Here is a 26,545-nt window from a genome sequence, read left to right as displayed (position 1 = left end):
TGATTTCTTTGTAAATTCTTTATTTCAAATTTTTCAATTCCAATTTCAATATATATACAGTAATGCGTTACGCTTTTCAACAAAGCCTCCTTCAGATATAACATACAGGGTATAAACAACAGATCATATATGTCTCTAAGTTGTACCATTAAAATGTACAGCTCATTGCACAAAAAAAAACAAGCCCTCAAACAGCTCTGCATTCAGAAGAAAGAAAGCTTAAGGGCTGTTACAAAACCACCCTCCCCCTTTTTTATGCAAGTGTGTATTTATTGTACAACATAATAAAATGTAAATAAAACCATATATTTTTGTTATCGTCGTATACCGACTGTCCCACTGAATTAAGTCAACGTTGTGTGTGTGCAGCACAGTGACCAGCGTAACAGCTATCCTGCAAAAAAACAGTCGTAGATCTGTTATTTTGTTTATATTCCTTCACTAGCTGTAGTACCCAGGCGTTGCCCGGGATTGTAAATGTCTCTCTCCCAGTCTCTGTATGTGTGTCGCTATCTGTCTGTCTCTCTTGTCTGTCTCTTTCCTTGTCTGTCTGTGTCTATGTCTCTGTCTGTCTGCTTCTATCTCTCTGTATGTGTATCAGTCTATCTGTCTCCATCTCTGTGTCTGTCTCTGGGTTTGTCTGTCTGTCTCTCTCTTTCCCCATCTGTCTCTTTGCCCGTCTGTCTATTTCCAGGCCTGTCTCTTTGCCCGGCTTTCTTTGTCCGGCTGTCTCTTTCCAGGGTTGTCTCTTTGCCCATCTGTCTCTTTCCAAGTCTGTCTCTTTGCCCGTCTGTCTCTTTGCCCGTCTGTCTCTTTGCTTGTCTGTCTCTTTCCAGGGCTGTCTCTTTGCCCGTCTGTCTCTTTCCAGGGCTGTCTCTTTCCAGGGCTGTCTCTTTCCAGGGCTGTCTCTTTCCAGGGCTGTCTCTTTGACCGTCGGTCTCTTTGCCCATCTGTCTCTTTCTAGGTCTGTTTCTTTCTAGGTCTGTCTCTTTGCCCATCTGTCACTTTGTCTGTCTGTCTCTTTGCCCAGCTGTCTCTTTCCAGGGCTGTCTCTTTGCCCGGCTGTCTCTTTGCTTGTCTGTCTCTTTCCAGGGCTGTCTCTTTGCTCGGCTGTCTCTTTGTCCGTCTGTCTCTTTGCCCGTCTGTCTCTATCTCTGTCTCTTTCCTTGTCTGTCTCTGTCTTTTTCTGTCTCTCTCTCACACATAAGCTTTTTATACTAACAGTTTATTTTGTTCCTATAGCAACCACTCACAGTTGTTATTTATAGCCTGTAGCTCCCACCTTCATAAAGTTTAATGGTGGCAGGATTTTTGGAGAGTAATTGTAAAGCGCAGAGTTAAGTTTTGCCGCCCAAACATAGTCTATGACGTTCCCTGGGTCATGGAGTGTCTGTGCAAAATGTCGTGACTGTAAATGCGACGGTGCGGATTCCTTTAGCGGACATACACACATATATACACACACACACATACACTGAGCTTTACATATTAGATGTAAAGAATGAATAAAACTTTTTAAATAAGCTTTATGTACCCCAAAATAATGCCAGTTATATGACTTTGTTGCAGAAAAAAAAAATGGTCAGGCATAAAAACACCAATACTGGTTGTGATATTGGCGGGTCCATGCGTCCTGAAAACGTTCAACGTTCAGTATAATTGGTATATTACCTTTACTCTGTACATTGATACAATTTCAATAATAATATCAAAGTATAAGTATAATAATAATATAAAATAATATCACAAACTGGGGGTAAAATGGAGTTGCATCTTATAATCCGGATATGGCTTACCGGAGCGGTGTTGGTGGAGCGGGGTCACAAGAGGCAGGGTCGGCGATACTGAGGGCTCGGAGGAAGGGGTGTCACTACAGTGGAGTGGCTTAGGAGGGTAACAGGATGGAGGGTCGGCGATGTGGCGAGTGCCATTGATCTGACTGCGGGCTCCACTTAATCAACCACGTTTAATACGATGGACTTAAAAAAAATGGCCGTAGACGAGGTGTGTGCGCAGATTGACACAATGAACTTCAAGAAAATGTCCTATCTGCACATACGCCGCCTCTACGGCCATTTTCTTGAAGTCAATCTCATCACCCGTGGGTGATTCAATGGATCCCGCAGTCCGCTGGCAGATCAATGGCGCCTGCCGACGTGACACACCCGTGCCTGCAGTATCACCAATTTTGCCTCCTGTGACCTTCCTGAGCCACTCCACCACTCCTGGTGAGATATTATAAGACGTACTAGGATTATAAAACGAAGCCTCATTTTAACAATTATTTTTTCCTATTTTCCTCCTTTGATTGTGTCTTATAAAAAGAAAAATACGGTAACTTAAAAAAAAATTTTTTTTTTTAGTTGACCATAATGTGACACCCATGACTTTTTTATTTTTTTCCATAAAAGGAGCTGTAAAAGGCTTGATTTTTATGCAGGACAAGCTGCAGTTTTTATTGGTACCACTTTTACTATATACAATTTTTATCAGTTTAATTTTTCTTTCTTTTGTAATAGGCATGAACAACAAAAACATTAAATTTGAATTGTTTTTCATTTCCTCTTACTGCATTCACTGTGACGTATAATTGACAATAGCTCTGCTGCCCAACTATCACTTCCTTTTAGACCTCATTCACACATCAGTATTTTTGCATCAGTGTATGAATGCGACTCTATGTATGGAGAAGTACCACATAAACGGCGAAAGGGAATAGAAACCCAGTGTCTAAGGAAGGAGGAGATTGTGACCCCTGACCAAACCTACAGCTGGTCCCTGGGGTCCCTCACCACTCTAGTTTCACATCTATGCACCGAGTCAGATACCTGACCCTAGGTATTCCTAGTGCTGGGTCTTAAATAGGGAATGGGTGGGATGAGCTCTTCATTAACCCCACTAAACACTAAAGAAGACACATTGAGGACACACAGGGAAAAAGTGCATGAACCACTTATTTCCAGATTACTCAGGTAGAAGTTCAGCAAAGTTTCAGCAACAATGCCACAGATGAACTAAATATCACCAGCACAAGTGTATTGAAAATGAGAGTATTTAAACCCAAGGGGAAATTCAGATGATTAGCAGCTGATGCGAAGAGGAGCTTCGCTGGATCTTAAAGGGAAAAGGATCTTAAAGGGAATAGAATAAAAACCCAGCACAGGAGATACTTAGTACATTGAATACTGACAGCAGGAGCAATGGAAAGTCAGGGAGCATTTTGCGCAACCAAACGCTGTGACCTTCTATTGCCGGACACCACAGGACTGTCTGTCATCTGTGACACACTTGTGACAGTACCCCCCTTTTACAAGTGGTCTTAGGGCCAAGGCCTTTCCGGATGGTCAGCATGAAATTAATTAACCAATCTTTTGGCATTCACATCCAATGCTGGGACCCACATCCTCTCCACCAGTCTATAACCCATCCAGTGCGCCAAGTATTGAAGAGAATGACATAGAAAACGAGAACCATCAATCTTAGCTGCCTGAAACTCCAGATTACCATCAACCATGATTGGGGCCAACGGCAATGGGGATGGATCCAAAGGTAGCACAGACATTTTCAGCAGTGTCCTATGGAACACATTGTGGATCCTAAGAGCCTGAGGTAACTCCAGACGAAATGCTACTAGGTTAATGAAGTAGGTATATTGGCCCCTATAAAATAACCGAAGTCCCAGCTTCCAGAAGGAATCTTCAATTTTATGTTCCTGGTAGACAACCACACATAGTCATTAACATTAGGAGGAAGGTTTATCTACCGAAACGTGCATGTAAGGGTGTGCTGGGTGTGTGATGCCCCAGGGCTGTGTGGCACTCGGTCCTGGGCTCTGTAGTGCTCGGTGGTGTCAGTCGTGGTCGCGGCCTGGTACCGTGGCCCTTGGGGTGCCATTCCCCAGGAAAGAAAAAGGGGTTTTTGGTAGAAATAAAAAGAAAATAATAAAAATGTTTGTCGATTACGCCACTTGCGGTATGCGGCCGGGTTATAAGGGAAGGCCGCCGCTGCAGGTTTCTGCTGGGGATGATGGAGTGATGCAGCCTGGATGGTTAGAGCCTTCCACAAGTAGGGACAGGCCCCAGCAGTGTATGTTGGGGGTAGTAGTTGGGAATAGTCTATGAGTGTACGCCGTCAAGGAAGCTCTCCACACTAATATTGTAGTTTAACTTGCCTTTCTTTACTTTGCTGTGTATGGTACCTGAACCCACGGGTGCCGGTTCCAGGTGTACCCGCTCCCCTTGTTCTCCGTGCCAGCTGGACCTGTGATGGCTGTCCTCCATGCACACTTGTTGTGATTGGACTCCCGTGGCCTGGAGTTACTTGGAAATCCTGTATTTTCTCTCTGGGCCCTAATGCAGACAGCCTGGACTATTTAATGTGTTCAGTCCCGGTCCCCTCTTTGCGGCTTGTGCTTCAGGCTTCTTAGGTTGGCGATTGACCCTGGAGATATTCTCGCTCGGCAGAGTTAACAGCTGACCATAAAGTGTCCCACTGTCCTAGGGTCTGCACCCCGCCTTGTGCTGAGTCCTGTGAGCCTTGGTTCCAAACTTCCACAGGCCCTCCGTGATTCCTGGAGTCTGCTGCTTCCACAGGTAACCCACGGTGCCTGGAGTCCCATTCCATACTCCAGTTCTCACTCCTTGTTACAGCTCTCTGTTGTCTCTGCAGGTCATTCTTTCTATACTTTACTTTCTACTTCTTCACTTCACTCCTTTCTCCTTCTCCTCACCTCTGACAGACTGTCTACGCTCCTCACACACTTCTCCTGACTGCTCACTTCCTGCCAGCTTCCCAACTGACCACTGGCCCCTTCCCTCAGTCGGTCTCTCCCTACAGGCTGGGTGGCTACATCCAATCAGTGCTCTCCCCTTTTACCTGTTACTAGGCAGTCTCCCAGATTAGTGTCGGGGTTGTGTATGTGGCAAGAAGGTGCTGGTGTACTTACTGGCACGGATATTCTGGGGTTTGGGTTTCCATGGGTTACATTTGTGGCACCTGGTACCGCAGAGGTGCTACAGGTGCCTCTCTCCACAGAAGGTAATGCTGTTATTTATGCTTTTTGTATTGCTTTATGGGTTAACATCTGTGCATGGGCTCTTAGTATACATATCCTTATGGGAGGCAAGTGAATTGACAGCATCTGTCTTAGGCTACTTTCACACATCAGTTTTTTGCCATCAGGTGCAATCCGGAAAAAAACGGGTAAACCGGATCCGGTATCGCATCCGGTTTATCCCCATAGACTTGCATTGTAACCGGATTGTACCTGATGGCTTTGCGTTGCATCTGTTTTTTTCCGGATGCGGCAAAATTAATAAATGCGGCGGCCGGATAGAACGTTTCATGTAACGTCTTTTGGCCCCTTAAAAAAACCGCATTGTGCCGGATCCGGCCGGTTTGGTAAACAGAGCATGCGCATTTTTTTTTTTTTCTTCACAAAACATATATAAGGCCTTCTGGACATTCTACACACTTCCTACCATTCGGTCCTGCCTTCAAGTTGTGCTGTCCTCCAGTCCACTGATCCGGTGCAGTCCTACAGTCAAGTCCAGTGCTCCAGGGAAGAGGTAATGGTCCACAGTACTGTCCAGAGTTCACTGTTCTGAGCTGTGTTCATGTACTTACACATTTCTTTTTTTTTTTTCCAGGTGCAGTGCAGCGGTCAGGTCCAGTCTGGTGGTCCAGTCAATTCTGGGTGAAGTGTGAGTCCTGTCCACTGGTCGTGTCCCTGAGTGCGGTGGAGTACATTGTTCACTCCGTGAATTGGCAAGTTTTTTTTTTGTTTTTTATAAGGTCTGTTATGGAATATCTTTTTAATAAAGAGCTGTCTGGCTCCGACCTTGTATTTGAAAAAGATTTTAAAATAAAAAAAAAAAAATTAAATGTATACAAAAACTTTGCCTGCGTTGTCTTATTACCTTTACATTTTTTTGGTTGTGTATTTGTACTACATTAAATCGGATTTACATGATAAAGTGTGCTTATAAGGTTGTGCAGTAATTATACGTATATAATCGTGCTTATTTCTTTCAGAAATTTGCACGTTCCAAAAAAACAAGCGATGTCTTCTTCTGGGAGCCCTCCCTCCTGTTCACAAACTTTGGTGGTGGTTTTGGGTGTTTTTTTAAAAAAACAAAAGTTTAAAAAAAAAAAAAAATTCACAGGTAGCAGAAACATCACAGGAGGTGCTTCCAGAAGTGGACGAAAGGGGTGGAGAAATCCACGGAGCGGGCGGTCAGATTGTAAGTTTCATACAGGAATTGATTACCACAGCACACCCAACACATAAAAGCAACTAAATGTTTTTTGTTTTTTTTTCCTTCACTAAAGGCTTCCACTTCTAGGGCTCACGATAGAGCTCCTCCAAGACCGTCTCAGGGTCGGCGTCGAGGTCATAGTGTAAGAAAATATCTATTTTTTTATTTTTTTTGGTTTCATGTCTTTGTGAATTGCAGTCTAATATTTATTTTTTTTTTTCGTTCTTTTTTCTTTCTTGGAACAGGATTCACAGCGTGCTCCCGATTCTGACGGTAAGGAGGCCGGATGTATCAACATCGACCTCCTCATCGATGAAGATAGAGAGAGGGAGCCGCTGTGGAACATGGGTGACCGCCGCCACGCTGATACCATCGTAACCTGTCGACTGTGGGACGAGGTATGCCACGCAGCGGTAGAAGGTTGGGAGGAGCTCAATTCTCGGGCCCAGAAGAAAGCGCGTAAGTATTCACAGTTCAGTAGGTTATGCTGCAGGATTTAATATGTTGTATACTAACCACTTTCTGCTTTCCACTTTCAGGTGACAAACTTCAGAAGCGGTGGTGGTCTATCAGTGATCGCTTCAAGAAGGAGTTGAATCTAGAGATGCAGGCCCCAAGTGGATCCGGAGGACGCAGATCCAAATACCGTTATTTTAGAGCGTTGTCGTTCCTCCGGACAACTATGGTGTGCAGAAGGTAAATATTCCCCACAATATGTACAAAGTATAATTGTTGATATGTCTGACCTTTTTTGACTTTTTTTTTTTAGCCAGGGCCAATGTATAGCAATTAAATTAATTATTTTTTTGTTTTTCCTCTTTTTAACAGCACCGTCTGCAGCACTCGGGAGCCTGCATCGAACCCGTCAGGAGCGATCCCAGCACAGTCCGCCACTGGGGAACACAGGCACAGACCCCACCCATCTGAACCTTCCCTTTCATCTGATACCTCGGTCCCATCCACCTGCGCTGGAGCTTCCAGTGAGACTTCATTACCTGAAGCTGCTGGTGACGAGAGAGGGGTGGGGTAGGGGAAAAGCTGACACTGCTGCCCTCAGTAGAACACCTTTGGGTTCTGGGCGTCAGCGTCATAGGGGTCAGGATAGGAGCTATGCGCCCGAGTTCTTGCATCTAAATGCAGCCTTCCAGAACGCCATTAAATTATTAGCTGAACAAACTAGTTCTGGTTTTAGCTTCATGAAGGCCTCTATGGATAAAAATACACACGAATTGTGCACGCGTCTGGACAGGCTGCATTTAGATGCAAGTAAATCACCAAATCATTGTTTTTTTTCAAGCCGTACTCGAGCGCATGGAAAAGCTGTCTCCTGACCAGCAGATGCATGTAATGCAAGCCACACAGCAGGCTCTGTCGCAGGTTTCCTCCCAACCACCTCCACCCACTCCTCGTCCAGCACCTGCCCCCCCCCTCCAGCAATTGTCCCTACTCCCCCTGCTGCCCAGTACCAGCCTGCTGCCCAGTACCAGCCTGCTGCCCAGTACCAGCTCCCAACCACATCTGCCCCTACACTCCCTACCCACTACCACCTCTCGCCTTCCACACCCATCATGACCCCAAGACAAGCCTCTAATTCACCCGCCACCTCTTCTGTCTCCCAATCCCTCCACTCAACCCCACAATCCTTAACACATCCCATCCCATCTCCTGTTTTCCCTCTTGGTTTCTCCACCACACCTTCACCTTTTGTTACTTCCCCACCACCACCACCACTTTCCACCCTCCATACTCCCACTGTGCATGTGTTCCCATCTGACAGCCCCTCCAGTACTATCTCCACCCCAAGCCCAAGATATACGAATTTATAATTTGTTATTTATGTATGTAATAAAAAATAAAACATTTTAGTTGAAATGTATTTATTTGTTCTTGTTTTTTTTGGGGGGTAATCTTATTTTTCAAGTTCGGTTAATAATAAGGTAATACAAAAACATAACATGTTATAATTATAAGGTGTAAAAATTACCAATTTTTTAAGATATACAAACCGTTTCAAATTACCAAGGTTAACAAGATATATTTTTTTTTATTTTTAACATTATTTTTATTTTTAATAAAACTAAAGACAAATCTTATACCATTTGATCTTGCCAATCTACTCTACCTTCTGAGGACACAAAATAGTCTGCATATTTGTCACGGATTGTTGAACAGACAACACTACTCCTAAATCCAGGACTGGTGTAGTCAGACAAAGAGGTGGATTCCAAACTCTGGTCATCCAAGGACAAAGGTTCCTTTGTTAAAACAAAATTATGTAGTACCACACATGCTTTGACTATTTCATCAACAGTTTCAATGTTTAAATTAATCGCTGTTAACAACACTCGCCATTTGCTGGTTAGTATCCCAAAGGAGCATTCCACCATTCTTCTGGCTCTGGACAATCGGTAATTATATATTTTTTGTGTTTGCGTCAATCCACGGCTTGCATATGGCTTTAATAGATGTTGTGAGAGTTGAAAGGCTTCGTCGGCCACAAAAACAAAGGGCATTGGGGGCTCACATGTGCCAGGAAGAGGTCTTGCAGGAGGGAAATCAAAAGTATTCCCATATATTCGCCGCCCCATTGGGGACATTTTAAAGACCTGCGAGTCATTTGATCTCCCATATGCGCCAATGTCCACTGACATAAATTTGTAGTCCGCATCCGTTATTGCCATTAGGACAATTGAGAAATACTTTTTATAGTTGTAGTATTCTGAACCCGAAGCTGCAGGTTTCACAATTCTTATATGTTTGCCGTCCACTGAGCCAAGGCAATTTGGAAATTGACAAATGTTGTAGTATTGTTCGGCAATTGCAAGCCATCTGTCCCTGGTGGGCTGTGGGATGAAATCCTCCTGTAGACAATCCCACAAGGCTCGGCAAGTCTCTCTAATGATTCCCGAGATGGTGGAAATACCGAGTCTAAACTGGTAGTGCAGGGAAGAAAGCGACTCTCCAGTTGCAAGGAATCTGTAAAGGAAAGACAACAATTAAAAAAAAATAATAGCAAACACATTACATTTAAAAGTCAAGTTAACAGTAGGATACAATTTAACCAAAAAAGCTTACCTAAGCGTAACCAGCAAACGCTCCTCGGGTGTTATAGAGTACCGGCAGTAGGTGTCCGTTTTACGTATGTGGTCTGCAACAAGGCCAAGGAGGAAGTCAAAATTATTCACTGCCATCCGGACATAGCTTGTGAATTTTTCATGGTTTCCACGGAGCTCCAGGTACAGTGTTGAAAACACCCCACGTGTCAGTCTCTGGGCAGTCAGGGGATGGATCCAAAAGCGTCGATGTCGCTGACGCCTCAGACGCTGTCGCTCCTTTTCTCTGACGATGATACCCAAGCGATTGGTCTCAAATGCAAAATCAGCAGAGATCTTTGTGATCTTTTCAAGAATAACATCCATGGTTTCTGCTTGCCTCTGTCTTCATTCTGTCATATATGCTTCAAACTACTGTATATATACCGTATTTTCCCAGCCAATCAGAATACGGAACTCGTTAAATTGTTTATTTTTTTTAAGAAACGGATCCGTAAAAAAAACGGATGCTAAACGGATACAAACCGGACCCACCGGATTCGGTTTTTACCGGATCCGTCAAAACGGATCCGGTAAAAAACGGATCCGGTGGGTCCGGTTTCCACTAAAAAACCGGAACCGTTGAATATGAAAAAAAAAAGGACTGTGCCTGAATACAGAAAACTGATGTGTGAAAGTAGCCTTAGTATGTAAAAAGATATATGCATAAATAGCCAAAAATCTTTGATTATTGTATTATTATACATGCTGCTCATGTCAATATATTGATAAAGTTAATAACAAATTACATCCCTCTATATGTGCTAGAGCCTATACCAGGTGTCCCCTTAGTGGTTTTTATATCCCATGATATAAAAAATCTTTTACCATCTTGATATTAGTATACTTCTTGCTTTTTCCTTACTGTGGGTGTTGGCGCCACCTGCTGGCCATCTAAATAAAGACTTTTTAAAATGCTTTCTTTGCTTTTAAAAATCAATCAATAAAAATATTTTTTTCTAAACTTTTGCTGTGGTACAGAAATATTTCTTTCCTAATGTTATAATATCTGTATAGGACAATTTTCCATGTAATTATATACACATCTACACTGTTTATTTTGATATTTAGTGATGTATTTTTTGTTTGCTTAAACAAATTTTATAGTCATTTACATTTAGGTCCAGACCTGGCAAGCTTTTTTTTAGTCAGCCATACGTTTGTATCTGCCTCTCATCAGCTTCAAATTACTCTGAACTCCTTGCCATAAAGAGACAATGAGGCAAAACGCTCCTCCTCAGCAACTCCCAAAGCACCCTTACCACTAATGGTACCAAATTGCAGATGAAAACTGTATGCACCAAAGAATGATGACTTGCCATTCGGCCAATGGTAAATAAGACTCCTAATCCTCCTGGTTCTGGGAGACAAAACACCTAAGGTAAGTTACAAATTTTGATTTATGCAATTGCTCTACCCATTTGACTGAGCATGAAGACAGAAGAGAAACTCATAATGATTAAGGGTGCAAACACACCAGAAATGCATTGATGCATATGCAATTATAGTGGTTTCCTTGTCCTGTGTACTTCTCAAAATTTTCATGAAATAAAGAAGCAACTGTTCATTTGAGCTGGACTTTCTCGTTTTACTTAGGAGAGAAAGACAACTGCACCCCCAGTTGAGCACAAAATGCTTTCCAAAATTTGAAAACAAACTGGGTTCCCTGATCTGAGGCCACATCGGAAGGAACCCGACAAGCTTCACAATCTCATTGCTTAACACATGAGCCAAAGTCTTGGAATTCAGAAGTGCCGGCAATGCGATGAAATACGTCATCTTACTGAACCAATGCCCAACCTCCAAAACCACAGTCTTTCCTGAAGACAGAGGTAGGTTAGTAATGAAATCCATGGATAAATGTGTAATTGGTCTATTCGGGATAGCCAATGGCAGGAGAGATGCCAATAGATGGGTATGCGTTATCTTGAAACGTGCGCAAATACTGCAAGCAGTCACATAGTTACCCACATCCTGATGCAACCTTGGCCACCAAAAACGATGAGAAAGGAGGTCCAAGGCTGCTTTACTACCTGGATGACCCGCAAGTAGAGAATTGTGATGTCCCCAAATAGTTTACGGTGCAGATTAGGTGGCACAAACAAATTCCCTGAAGGGCAAGAGGTTGGGGGCATTACCCAGAGCCTCCTGTTCTGAATACATTTCTGGTAAAAATTGGTAAATCCTAGAAAGCGTTGTAACACTTTCAGGTTTTCTGGAGGATCCCAGTCAAGTACAATACGGACCTTCTCAGGATCCATCCGAAAACTCGAAGACGACAACAGGTACCCCAAAAATTGTACTTCTTGGACAGCGAAAACACACTTCTCCAGTTTGGCATACAGTTTGTTATCGCTTCAAATCTGTAATAGCTGTTTTACATATATCTGATGTGCTTCTATATCAGTGAGTAGATCAAGATATCAGCCAAATAAAACACCACAAACCTGCCCACCAAATGGTGAAAAATATAATTCACAAAATGTTGTAAAACAGCAGAGGCATTAGTGAGACCAAATGGCACGACCAAACTTTCAAAATGTCCCTCAGGTGTATTGAAAGCCATTTTCCATTTATCCCCTTCTCTGATTCTAACCAGATTTTAAGCCCCCCTTAAATCCAACTTGGAGAACTTGAACTCCCACAATCTAGTTGAATAAATCTGGAATCAGAGGCCGAGGATAAGGGTCTTGGACGGTAATCTGATTCAATTCCCGAAAATCCAAACAAGGACAGAGATCCTCGACTTTTTTTCTTAACAAAGAAGAACCCTGCTGCCACAGGTGAAGAGGTGGGTCTGAAATGTCTCTTCTCCAAGCTCTCATAAATGTAATATTTCATGGCCTGTCTTTCTGGGCCAGAAAGATTATACAGTATGGACTTGGGAAGTTTTGCTCCAGGAAGCAGATAAATGGGACAGCCATATACACGATGGGGAGACAAATCCTGACACCTCCTCTCTGAATATACATCCTCAAACCCAGGCAAAAATGCAAATGATGTCTCCATAGAGACCACAGAGAGAGAAGTTACATAGTTACATAGTTACTTAGGTTGAAAAAAGACCTAGGTCCATCTAGTTCAACCTTCCTCCACCAGTTCTACATTTGGTCACAAAGTCATTTATAACCAACAATGTTGTGTGTACTGAGGAAATCATCCAGCCCTTTTTTAAAAGCTGTTATAGTATCTGCCATTACTACCTCTTGTGGTAGGGCATTCCACAGTCTGACTGCTCTAACTGTAAAGAACCCCTTCCTATTTAGCTGTCGGAATCGCTTTTCTTCCACTCGCAGTGAGTGCCCCCTGGTCCTTAGTATTGTCTTCGGAAGAAATAAGTCATGTGCCAGTCCTTTATATTGACCACACATGTATTTATACATATAAATGAGATCTCCTCTGAGACGTCTTTTTTTCTAAGCTAAACATATCTAACTTTTTCAACCTGTCGTCATATGGGAGGCCTTCCATTCCTTGTAGTAGTCTAGTTGCCTGCCTTTGAACTGACTCTAACTTCTGAATGTCCTTTTTAAAATGTGGAGCCCAAAACTGAATCCCATATTCCAGATGTGGTCTTACAAGTGATTTATAGAGGGGTAACAATACGTTGGGATCACGGGATCTAATCTCTCTTTTTATACACCCTAGCATCTTGTTTGCTTTTGCAGCTGCTGCTTGACATTGAGTGCTGCTGCTCAGCTTATTTGTAATGAGAATACCCAAGTCCTTCTCCTGTTCTGTAGTCCCGAGTTTACTTCCATTTACTGTATACGCAGTTATAGGATTACTCCGTCCTAGGTGCATTACTTTACATTTATCAACATTAAATCTCATTTGCCAAGTATCTGCCCATTCTGACATCTTATCCAGATCTTTTTGTAATATTATACTATCAAGGTCAGTTTTTAATATCCTACATAGTTTGGTGTCATCAGCAAAGACTGACACTTTACTATCAATCCCATCCACAAGGTCATTAATAAAGAGATTAAAAAGAATTGGTCCTAGGACAGATCCCTGCGGCACCCCACTGCTGACTATGGCCCATTTAGAGAATGTTCCATTTATGACTACTCTTTGTTTCCTATCTTTTAGCCAATTCCTTACCCAGTTGCATATAGTTTCCCCTAGTCCTTGCTTCTGGAGCTTTAGTATAAGGCTATTATGTGGTATAGTATCAAATGCCTTTGCAAAGTCCAAATAAATCACATCAGCTGCATTACCAATATCCAGGTTTGCACTTACCCCCTCATAGAACCCCAACAGGTTGGTTAGACACGATTTATCTTTCATGAATCCATGTTGTCTGTCAGTTATTATATTATTTTCTGCAACATATTTTTGCATGTCATCCCTTAAAATGCCCTCAAAAACTTTGCATACTACTGAAGTCAGGCTTACTGGACGGTGGTTGCCTGGATCTACCCTCTTACCTTTCTTAAATATCGGTACCACATCAGCAATCCTCCAATCCTCAGGCACCAACCCTGTTACAAGCGAGTCTAAAAAGATAAGATACAGCGGTCTGTCAATTACAGAGCTCAATTCCCTCAATATTCGTGGATGAATGCCATCTGGCCCTGGGGATTTGTCAATGTTTAATTTACTCAGACGTAGGCGTACTTCTTCTTGTGTTAAATTAATTATATCGGGTGGTGAACTTTGATTTTTCACTTGTTGAATGATGCTTGGTACAGTCAGTTCCTTGGTGAACACAGAAGAGAAATTCCTATTTAATATCTCAGTCTTTTGTTTGTCCTTTATAACTAACTTGTTATTATATTTTAAGGGGCCAATACTATCCTTTGTTTTCCTTTTGGCATTAATGTATTTATAAAAGATTTTGGGATTTATTTTAATGTCATTAGCGATTTTTGTTTCAGTAGCTAGTTTTGCTTGTTTGAGTTCTTTTTTTGCATTGCCTATTGATATCTTTATACTCCTGAAATGCTATTTCTGTATTTTCAGCCTTCAAGGTTTTAAACGCCCTTTGTTTTTGTTTTATTATACTTTGTACAGTCTTATTTATCCATAGTGGTTTCTTTTTATTCCGGGACGTTTTATTACCAGAGGGTATAAGTTTTTTACAGGACTCTAGCAGTATATCCTTAAACTTTCCCCATTTATGTTCAGTATCCCCAGTTACCATGACTTTGTCCCAATCTACACATTTAAGCTCTTCCCTTAATTTGCTGAAATCAGCTTTCCTAAAATTCCAGGTTTTAGCATTTCCCCTTTGAAATGTTTTATTGAATATTACGTTGAAGCTTACCATATTATGATCGCTGGTGCCCAAGTGCTCCCGGACCTGTAGATCTGAAATTGTATCCGGTCTATTTGACAGGACCAAATCTAGCAAATTATCTCCCCTGGTCGGTTCATCTACCATCTGAGAGAGGAAATGGTCTTGAATGGAAGATAAGAATTTACACCTTTTAGCACAACCAGAAGAGTCTATGTCCCACTGTATGTCTGGATAGTTGAAATCCCCCATAATAAGAACACGATTATTATTATTAGCTGACTTTTCAATTTGTTCCAGCATTTCACCCTCTATTTGTTCAGGTATTTTAGGAGGCTCATCATAATCCATGGTTGACATAAGAGTCTCCAATTCATTCATTTTGTTTGCAAGACTTCTTGCATTTGCCAGTAGACATTTAATCCTTTTAACACCTTTATTACTCCTAGCCTCCCTATGTTCCTTGCATGTCCCATCCCCCCCTAATCCTTCATTGACCCCTACCATCTCACTGTCTCTATCTGCTCTATCCCCTTTTTTGCTCCACTACCCTCCCTCCCCCCAGATCCTAGTTTAAAAGCTCCTCCATCCGTCTGACCATTTTCTCCCCCAGCACAGCTGCACCTTCCCCATTGAGGTGCAGCCCGTCCCTACCGTAGAGCCTGTAGCCGACTGAGAAGTCAGCCCAGTTCTCCATGAACCCGAACCCTTCCTTCCTGCACCAATTTCTAAGCCACGTATTTATCTCCCTAAGCTCCCGCTGTCTTTCTAGTGACGCTCGTGGCACCGGTAGTATTTCTGAAAACACCACCTTGGAGGTCCTGGACTTCAGCTTCTCTCCTAGTTCCCTGTAATCATTTTTAAGGACCTTCCACCTGCCTCTAACTTTGTCATTAGTACCAATGTGCACCATGACCGCTGGGTTTTCCCCAGCCCCACCCAGCAATCTGTCTATCCGATCTGCAATATGCCGAACCCGAGCACCTGGCAGACAACACATTATTCGGCTTTCACGGTCTCGGCGACAGATGACCCTGTCTGTCCGCCTAATTATAGAGTCCCCTACCACTAACATCTGTCTGGGCTTTGCTGCACTCCTATTTCCCTCCTTCCTACAGCAGTTGTTTTCCTGGTTGCTAGGAGCAACGTCCTGCTGTAGTGACCCTAGTCCTGGCCCTTCATTCCTAATATCAGCCAAACAGGCATATTTACTAGGTTGTGCCAGGTCAGGACTAGGCTCCCTGACACTTTTCCCCCTACCTCTTCTTCTGTTACCCAACTACCTACCTCTGGGTCCTGATCTTCTCCACCTCCACCCTCCTCCATATCACTGGCCCCAGCCAGAGAAAGCTCAGTGAGCTCTAAACTCCTCTCCAGGTTTGCAATGCCCCTGAGTGTTGCAAGCTGCTTATTTAGATCAGTTACCTTGGCTTCCAAATACGCAACATGCTTGCATCGAGTGCAGACATATTCACCCTCGAATGGCTGCTCAAGGCATGCATACATCTGACAAGATACACACCTGGTAGCATTGTCCATGGAGCACCTATTAAATGGGGATAAACGTTAAAGTAGAAAAACAAGAGGGAAAAAAAAAATGGGAAACGTATAAAGATAAATTCAAACTATGTTCTTGTGTCAAACTATGTAATTGTGTTGAAACTATGCCACACTTATCTTCAAATCCTGCACACTTTGCTTCAGAACTTCGCACGCTTAGCACCTCGCTTGCTCTGGCTGGTTTATATAGTTCTACAGGACTTCCAGAAGCTGCCAGAAGCTTCTAGAAACAGGTGTGACTAATGCTACTGATTAAATCCCAAGACAAACTTTTTTTTTTTTCTTTTTTAACAGTATCACAGACAAACAAACAATTCCCTAATGAAATTAAACAATTACAGTTATCACCACTATGTAATTGTGTTGAAACTATGCCACACTTATCTTCAAATCCTGCACACTTTGCTTCAGAACGTCGCATGCTCAGTACTTTCCCCACTCCACAATTTCCTGGATTGCCAATCCACCACAGGATTATGTTTCACCAACCATGGTAGACCCAGTACAATGGGAGTGGGAAGGTCTTTCAAGACATAGAAGGAAATTACTTCAGAATGCAGGGATCCTATCCTCAATTTTATATCATGTTCCATCTGTGTTCGGCATCCCTTAGCAAGTGGTGCTAAGTCTATGGAGATGAGGTTAGTTAACCTCTTTACGACACATGACGTACTGTGTATGTCATGAATCGTGTCAGGTTAATCCCTGCCGGCTGCCTTGGACAGCCGGCAGCGATCCTCGCACATGTCAGCTGATTTGAACAGCTGACATATACGGCTATCAAGCACGATTGGATCCACTCTCCACTTGCGCCTGTTAACCCCTTACATCTCGCTGTGAAAATGTGACAGTGCGATGTGACAGTGGGCCGCAGTAAGCATTCACTTACACGGCTCCATTGGAAGTCATGTGACGTGATCACGTGGATGCAATGGTTGCCATGGTAGCACAGGGTCATGTGATGACTCCTGTAACTATTATGAGTCACTTCTGCTTACACCTGGCAGACTGCTGTGTGTGAGAGGAGAGTAGTGTTTCTGCATATCTCCGCTGTGTAGCTGTGATCTGCAGAAAGGAACAAGCGATCAGACAGCTGATGCTTATAGTCCCCTAGGGGGACTAGTAAAATAAAAAAAAAAGTAAAAAAAAAACCCCTAAAAGTTCAAATCACGGCCCATTCGCCCTATTTAAAATTAAAGGGTTAAGAAAATAAAAAATATGCACATATTTGGTATAGCTGCATTCAGAAACGCCCGATCTATCAAAATATAAAATCAATTAATCTGATCAGTAAATGGTGTAGCTGCAAAAAAATTCCTAACTCCAAAATTACATTGTTTGGTTGCTGCTAATTTTACACAGAATGCGATAACAGGCGATCTAAACAGCGCTTCTGCGCAGAAATTGTACCGTTAAAAACGTCAGCTCAAGATGCAAAAAATAGGCAGTCACTGAGCCATAGATCCCGAAAAATAAGAACTCTAAGGATCACGGAAAATGGTGCAAAAGTGCCTTTTTTGGACAAACCTCTGAACATTTTTTAACCCCTTAGATAAAAGTAAACTGTGAGGAAATAGGGATATATTCTAGGCTATAATCCATATTCCAATAGCCGCCATCTTGTCAGGGTACGACCATATCTCTTGTGTGTGACTGGGCCTTGAGGCCTAAGGAAGCTTCAATCAGTATGCTAATCAACTTGAGGAAATTGTCTGTGTGACCAAAAGGCAATCTCCTATGATATGGAAATTAGGGGAGCTGTCAGGCCTGAGAACACAAAGGGAAAGGAAGACCCCCCTCAGTGACACTGTAGAAGAAGTTCCTAACTAATTAAGGGGCCTCCTGTACTCCTGAGACAGACAGGCACCAGGAATACATGTGTAATATTTCGTGAGCCGTGCTTCCTATAAATATGTCAAGCAGAAATATGGCATCCCGACATGCTGACGGTTCCAGCACATATTTTATATAGGTGTGGGACCTCGGTAGGTATCCCAAATTTGATATAGGCCAGTGGGGTACCAGCAAACTACCCATGTGTCCCATCATTGTGAAGGTAAAATCATAACTGCAAAAATGAGAGCATCGGCGTCCGCCTACTACTTTCCCAGGCAAAGTTATGGCCAATAATCACTTTGGGATATTATTTTAGGCTCAAGACAGGGGTGGGGCAGTGCTCCCCTGTGAGGTCACTAGGTAGGAGGGGACGTGGGTTGTAGCCAATTTGATAAAGGTAGTGTGGCCATGTTCTGGCTGGTCTTTGCTTGGGGGTCTTGTGTCGGATACACATGTGAGAAAGTCCCTGGAACCCTGGTCGAACGGCGCCCCCCCTGTGGCCAGACGCACAAGGTAACTGCCTGATCTGCCTCTGTTTGTAACCATGTCTTATTTGTAGATGTACTCTGACCTATATATAGATACTCTGTAAATTCCATATTGTATATATTGTAGTTTCTAGTGTGCCATTTAGGGCGATTAAAATATATTATTTAATCTTGGACTGTTCTGTTATCTCGATCCTGAATCCCACGTCTGTGTGCTTGGCGAATAGTTATCGTAATCGATTGGTGGCAGCGAGTTTATGCCAAGGATCATTGTGGAGCAACCAGTGAGATCTGAGGGAGATTTAGATATATTCCGTCCGCTGAGGTCGGGGGAATATATACCTTACTCTCACCGGGAGCCCTTCAATCATCGGCATAGTAGAAAAGCGGCCTCCTTGCTTATTGTCGGGCAATTCCATAATTGACTTGACTATAAGAGGGGCGCTAGAGAGCGCGTCACGTGCTCGGTCTGTTGGGTGGTGGAAAGGGGGCTGTAACTTCCACTTCCTACCCCCCGTTTCGTGACATAAACCTATACATGTTTGGTGTCTACGAACTTGTACCGACCTGAGGCATCATACCGACACATCAGTTTTACCATATAGTAAACACAGTGAATAAACTATAACAAAAATAATCATGCAATCGCACTTTTTTTGCAATTTTTTTGCATTTCTATTTTTTTTGCTGTGTTTCAGTACACTATATGATAAAACTTATGGCTTCATTTAAAAGTACAACTTGTCCTGCAAAAAATAAGCCCTTATATGGCAAGATTGAAGGAAAAAAAGTGACAGCTCTCAGAAGAATGGGAGCAAAATAAAAAACAACGGAAAAACGGAAAATCGCCCGGGGGTGAAGGGGTTAACATACTGCAGGTAAGTCCATGTGTTCTTACAAACAGAGCATCCACCATGCTGACTTCTGCTCCAATGTCTACAGAACATTTTTCAGTCCTGCTCTCTAGCACCACCTCTGCTGTCAGGGCAAAGCGAGAATTATATGTGGAAGGCAAACACACACCCTGATTGTCCATCCCCACACCATCAAAGGTAAGCAAAGTTTCAGATGTTTCTTTCTGCTTAGGAACTGAGGGACAGACTGCAACAAAATGACCTTCTCTACCACAACAAAACAAACCACCACCTTTTTGTGGATTTTAGTGGGAACATGCAAAGTTGTGGCTCCCTCTACCTGCATGGGCTCCTCCAAACCAATGAGTGATGGTTCACCCCCAGATCGCACCGGGTTACTGTCCCAAGAAGGGGTCTCCGGGGAAAGTGGTCTAACCAGTCTGTCTCGGAGGCGTCTGTCTGCACATATAGCCAAAAACATGGCAGCCTCCAAGGACTTAGGAGTTTCATAACTCAAGGCATCTTTCAACATTTCTGAAAGGCCCTGACAGAATTGGCTTCTAAGAGCCGGGTCATTCCAACTGGTGACGGTTGCCCATCTGTGAAATTCTGAACAATAAGTCTCTGCTCACTGATCCCCCTGATGTAGGTGATGCAGCCTGGACTCAGCCAAGGAGACTCAGTCAGGATCATCATAGATGAGACCCAAGGGCTCAACAAATTCATCCACCAACCGGAGCCATGTGGTAAAGAGAAAGCCTAGGATTGCGGATCCCCTTGCAACAGTGAGCTCACACTCCCTACTCGCTGTTCCTCATTTCCAGAGAAGTAAGGCCAAAGCCTAAAGTTGTTTACAAGCTTCTTTAAAATATTAAGAATTTGCCTCTAACCACTGCACACCTGTCTGGGAGAGCAACTTTGGGCTTGGGCTGGACCTACCTTTCCGCAGAATCCCCAACATTAGGAGTCTACAACTGTTGCTGCACAGCTAACGAAACGTCTGCAATCTCGAGGGACAGACCCTGAAGCCGCTGAGCCAGAGCAGCAAGAGGATCCACAGAAGGAGGACAAAAACAATAAAAAACAAAACGACCAAAGAGAGAAAAAAAATGTCAGGATTTTTTTGTGCATCTGGTGATATCACGTAAGGTACAGTGAAGTAACAAGTGAACGTCGAAAGGGAAGGGAAACCCTCTGTATAGGGAAGGGGGAGATGGTGACCCCATACCAAACCTATCGCTGGTTCCTAGGGTCCCTCGCCACCCTAAATAGCTGCATACCTGACCCTAGGTATCCCTAGTGCTGGGCCCTAAATAGGGAACAGGTGGGATGAGCTCTTTGTCAACCCCACTAAACACTAAAGAAGACACAAGGAGGACACACAGGGGAAAAGAGCATGAACTACTTATCCATAGATGACTCAGGTAGAAGTTCAGCAAAGTTTCAGCAACAATACCACAGATGAGTGCTGCAATCTGCCTGCTTGCATCCAGAGCTTGAATGAACTGAATAGTCCAGGGAAAATGAGAGCACTTAAACCCAAGGTGAAAAACAGATGATTAGCAGCTGAAGAGAAGAGAAGCTCAGTTGGGTCTTAAAAGGAAAAGGATGAAAACCCAACAGAGGAGATACCTAGTACACCAAATATTGACAGCAGGAACAATAGAAAGTCGGGGAGCATTTTACGTAGCCAAACACTGTGACCTTCTATTGCCGGACTCCCCGGGACTGTGTCACCCGTGACACAACCGTGACAATGTATACCAAAGCCAGAAGTGGAACATACAAAGAAAAACTAATTTAAAGATTGACTCCTGTTCTGTGTTTTGGAGACACTCCCGGTTTTGGCATTAAAATACTGATAAAAATACTGATGTGTGAATGAGGACTTAGGGTGCATTGAGATGACTGTGGAAATTGGTGTATTGGACAGCAATATACGGAAAGGCCACAGGTCTCCAGACCCGAGTTTCACAGCGCCATATACGACTATTAAGCTGTTCCTGTCTTACCGTGTAACCGCGGACCGATGTCTGAATGTGCCCTTAGCTCTAAAATCAGTTTGAGATGCTAACGACAATGGACAAGGCTGTATATAATCTGTCTTTTCATACAGCTTTGACATTATCTACTGACACCTCCCCATAATTTCCGTTTTTGGTCCTTTCATGACCTCCTAGTTTGATCTCTTTGTTCCTCACACAATTCTCTCCAAGATATCTAACTTCCAGTAAACTTTATTTTTTGCTAACCCAACTAATCAAATTCCCACTTTTGAAAATTTCAAAAGCAATATCCCAACAACCACCACACTGCCATGTCATCAACTTCTACCCAATCTCTTCTCTGTAGATTTGTGTTCAGTTTTTACTTTTTGTGCCTTGTTAAGCATTGTTAACTGATTGTTATTCAGTGGAAAGCCTTTTTTGCATTTTGGAATTAAGAGCACTAGAGAACAAGTATATTGCTACACAAGAATATTTTTTCTAGAAAGTAAAGCTAAAGTGATGAAAAGGATAAATAGAAAAATGTGTAGTCTGGCTTAATGGCGCAGTGTGGTTAATATGATTAATGCCTATAAAACGTAATTTTCAAAAGCCTAAGGTGACCTAAAAAACTGTATTTGTAATCTACTATGTAATTTTATTCTTACTATTTATACACAAAATGGCAACTATTTCTCAGACAATTATTTACTATCATAATATGTAATGAAATAAGAGAAGACTAAACACAAGTATATATTGCACACATGTACTGATGATTGGTGTCATGTTTTGGGATTCATATATACAGTGTATGTAAAACCCCTTGAAAAAGCTTTACCGTGAAACGCACATTAGAGATAGAGTGGTAATCAGTTTTTTTTTAACATTTTACCATGTTCCAGTTTGTCCTGTGATATTCTTCTTCATGCACTTAATTTTTCTGGCTTATGTGTCTTTCTGAATCATGATTTTATCATCAGACCAATTGCAATATTGCTATATTTTGTATCTCCTGTGATTGTGCTTTTTTGATTGTCATATGACCTCATTAATTTTGGCATTTGTCCATAATAAACAAGTTGTCGGAGGAAAACATAGCTTCTCCCTTGTGTGAATTTTCTGGTTTACAGTGAGACTTGATTTCTGGATAAAACATTTCTCACATTCTAAACATGAAAATGATCTCTTCCCTGTGTCAATTCTGTCTTGTTTTACATGACTTGACCTGTGATTAAAACTTCCCCCATTTTTAACATGAAATAGCTTTTCATTTGTGAACTCTCTGATGTCTAATAATATGTGATTTTCTATTAAAACATTTTCCACATTCAGAACACAAATATGGCTTGTCACCTGTGTGAGTTATCTGATGTCTAATAAGCTGTGTGCTATTGGAAAAACATTTTCCACACTCAGAACATGAATATGGCTTCTCCCCTGTGTGAATTCTCTCATGTCTAACAAGACTTGATTTGTAGTTAAAACGTATCCCACATTCTGAACATGAAAATGGCTTCTCCCCTGTGTGAGTTCTTTGATGTGCAGTAAAACTTGGTTTGTTGCTAAAACATTTACCACATTTTGAACATGAAAATGGCTTTTCACCTGTGTGGCTTCTCAGATGTACAGAAAGATATGATTTCTTGTCAAAACATTTCCCACATTCTGAACATGAAAATGACTTCTTGCCTGTGTGACTTATTAGATGTGCAGCAACATCTGATTGTTTTGTCAATCCTTTCCCACATTCTGAACACTCTCCCGTGTGACATCTCTCATGTTTAACAAGACTTGATTTGTAGTTAAAACATATCCCACATTCTGAACATGAAAATGGCTTCTCTCCTGTATGACTTCTTAGATGTACAGTAAAAGTATATTTGTTGTTGAAACATTTCCCACATTCTGGACATGAAAATGGCTTTTCCCCAGTGTGAGTTATCTGATGTCTAATAAGATGTGATTTCCTTTTAAAACATTTTCCACATTCAGAGCATGAATGTGGCCTCTCACCTGTGTGAATTCTATCATGTGCAGTAGAATCTGATTTCTGCATACACTTTTTTCCACATTCTGAACACTCCCCTGTGTGAATTATCTTATGTTTAACAAGACTTATTTTTTTGTTAAAACATTTCCCACATTCTGAACATGAAAAAGGCTTCTCCCCTGTGTGACTTCTTAGATGTACAGAAAGATTTGATTTCTTGTTAAAACATTTCCCACATTCTGAACATGAAAATGGTTTCTCCCCTGTGTGAGTTCTTTGATGGCTAACAAGATGTGAGTTCCTGGTAAAACATTTTCCACATTCAGAACATGAAAGTAGCTTTTCTCCAGTGTGACTTCTCTGATGTGCAGCAAGATCTGATTTCTTAGTTAACCCTTTTCTAGATTCTGAACTTGTAACTGGATTCTGTTCTGTGTGAATTCTCTTATGCGTTACAAGATTTGATTTCTTGTAGAAACGTTTCCCACATGCAGAACAAGAAAATGTTTTAACTGTGGTGTGAATTTTCTGATGTGCAATAAGACATGATTTCCGGTTAAAAGATTTCCCACATTTAGAACATGAATATGGCTTCACCCCTGTGCAAATTCTCTGATCTGCAGCAAGATGTAATGTAACAATATGACTTTTGTCACATTCTGAATATGAAAATTGCTCTTCTACTGCATGAGATGATAGTTCGACATCCCTCATTTGATGTTTGCTTTGCGCAACATTCTGTGATAACTCAGAAGATAGAACATGTTGAAAAATATCACATGATAAATCCTTGCTGTAAATTGCTGTATGTAAAGCTGGAATAATGGCATCCTCTTCATATGTATTTTGTGTGATCTCATGATCATCTGCTTTAAAATCTGATGTCTTCAAATGTCCCTCTGAGTTTCTGATACAGTTATCTGACAAAAATAAAACCGTATTTGTTTTTTAGTAATAGTACAGTAATGTTACATTGATGTATTATCACGTCCCTGGATAAATATTACAATACAAATTGCAAGACATATAGAAAAATTAAATTTTCTCATTAAAGTTGCCTGTCACGATTGTCTCCTTGTTTTTGGAGACTAGTCGCAGCTTGAAGTCTGGAGGCCCTTATCTCTAGGGCTCTGCATTTAAATGTCATTTTGTTTCCTTTGGCACTGAAGTAGTTAATTCCAGCATTCAGTTTGCAGCAGTTGAGGTCAGCTGCACCTGTTTTGTAGTCACACCCCTTGTGCTTAAATAGCCAAGTATCCCAGCAAGCTTTGCTAACTACACAAATCATTTGTAGGAAAGACGTCTTTATTCCCTTTTTGTCTCCCTACCCTTTTGTCTCTTTAGTGCAGTGGTGGGTCTAGTGAACCTCACCCACCTCTCACTAATCAGGGCCTCTATAGTGTTTCTTAGAGACCCAGGGTGCTGCTTGGCGACAGTTGCAGAAACTGTATAGGGACTGATTAGGAGAGCAGGCACAGCTGAAGTGAGGTTAGTAGGTCACCATCTACCCTCCTATTAGTGCCAGGGCCAAACATTGTATTTGTGTCCTCAGTGTTTCCCTCTTGTCTGTGGTGTTGTTTAGATGTTTTTTCGTTGCGCGTCAGACCTCGGTTGGTCTGAAAACAATTGCCACGCCCATTGTGTGACATTATCATACACTTTAGAAGTTGAAAACTTGCCTTATGTGCAAAAAATCATGGCTGGTATAAACAATATGGGTGCAATTTTGGATCTTAAAGTTTTTGTTGCTTTGTTCTTTGCAAGCCATGGGTGCTTGCCCTTGGTTTTCTGTAGAATCTAATAGCTCAAGTAACATAAAAGGTTTACTTAATAAAAAAACTTACCTCAAGAGATAATAATTATTTATCCTGCAAAGCCATTACTGTTGCCCTCTATTTTTCTCCAGCTCCTTCAAACCAAAGTCTGTTTAACCTTCCTGACCAAATCAAATGTTACAATTCTGATCTGTTACTTTGTGAAGTAAAAACTCTGGAATGCTTCGACATATCCCAATGATTCTGATTTTTTTTCTTCCGCGAGACATTGTACTTCATCGTAGTGGTACAATTTGGTCATTATGATTTTGCGATTACTTATGAAAATATTTAGAGTTTACAAAAAATTTGAAAATTAAGCAATTTTCGAACTTTGAATTTTTATGCCCTTAAACCAGATAGATATACCACATAAAATAAATAATAAATAACATTTACCAATGTCTACTTTACATCAGCATCATTTTTTGAACATATTTTTTTGTTACGAAATTAGAAGGGATAACAGTTTATCAGCAATTTTACATTTTTACAACAGCCTTACCTTGCATGTAACTCTCCTTAGGGAGAAACCTTACCCTTAAGGGTGCTTTACACGCTGCGACATCGCTAGCGATTGCTAGCCATGTTGCGAGTGATAGCACCCGCCCACAATGTTCGTGCGACATTTGGTGATCGCTGTCGTAGTGAACATTATTGCTACGGCAGCGTCACATGCACATACCTGTTCAGCGACATTCCTATGACCGCCGAACAATCCCTCCTTTAAGGGGGAGGTGCGTTCGGCGTCATAATATCGTCACTGCAGCGTCACTAAACGGCCGCCCAATAGCACAAGAGGGGCGGAGATCAGCGGCTGGAACATACCGCCCACCTCCTTCCTTTCTCATTGCCGGTGGACGCAGGTAAGGAGATGTTCGTCGTTCCTGTGGCGTCACACACAACGATGTGTGACGCCGCAGGAACGACGAACAACCAGCGGCATGCACCACCAATGATATTATGAAAAGGAGCGACGTGTCAACGATCAACGATTTTTGACGTTTTTACGATTGTTGATCTTCTCTCCTTGGTGTTACACACAACGATATCGCTAACGGCGCTGGATGAGCGTCACTAATGACGTGACCCTGACAATATATTGTTAGCGATATCGTTGTGTGTAAAGTACCCTTTAGATCACATTCTTACCCTCTCACCTAGCCAAATCACATCTCATAGTTTGCATTAACAAGGGGCAGGACCCCAAAACACTGTGTCTGCAAAGTGAGATTTTGGTTAGGCTTATATCCTAAGTCATATGGCAAAGCTTGTTAAAAGGTCGATATTTACTTTTAGGATTGCTACTTCCAATAAGTGGCACTACAGTTCATGTCCTATTCTCTCTAAAGACACAATTTGCTTATTTAATTTCCCAGAGGAGCATTGCAAGGCGTTTAAGTCTCCTGACACTGGCATGCTAG

The 26,545-nt window shown here is 42.1% G+C and overlaps 1 protein-coding gene across 1 annotated transcript in view; it reads right to left on the bottom strand.

Moving 5' to 3' along the window:
- LOC142312888 (uncharacterized) overlaps positions 1–26,545 on the bottom strand; it is a 171,670-nt gene that overhangs the window by 89,797 nt on the left and 55,328 nt on the right. Inside the window, exons 10-11 of the mRNA XM_075351873.1 lie at positions 22,586–24,227; positions 22,362–22,542 (exon numbers count right to left, since the gene is read on the bottom strand). Of these exons, the coding sequence (XP_075207988.1) occupies positions 22,362–22,542; positions 22,586–24,227 (1,823 nt within the window). The remainder of the gene's footprint in view (positions 1–22,361; positions 22,543–22,585; positions 24,228–26,545) is intronic.

This window comes from Anomaloglossus baeobatrachus, chromosome 5, assembly GCF_048569485.1.
Source record: "Anomaloglossus baeobatrachus isolate aAnoBae1 chromosome 5, aAnoBae1.hap1, whole genome shotgun sequence".
Lineage (NCBI taxonomy): Eukaryota > Metazoa > Chordata > Amphibia > Anura > Aromobatidae > Anomaloglossus > Anomaloglossus baeobatrachus.
The sequence above is the reverse complement of the archived record's forward strand: the minus strand, read 5'-3'. Positions and strand labels throughout refer to the sequence as shown.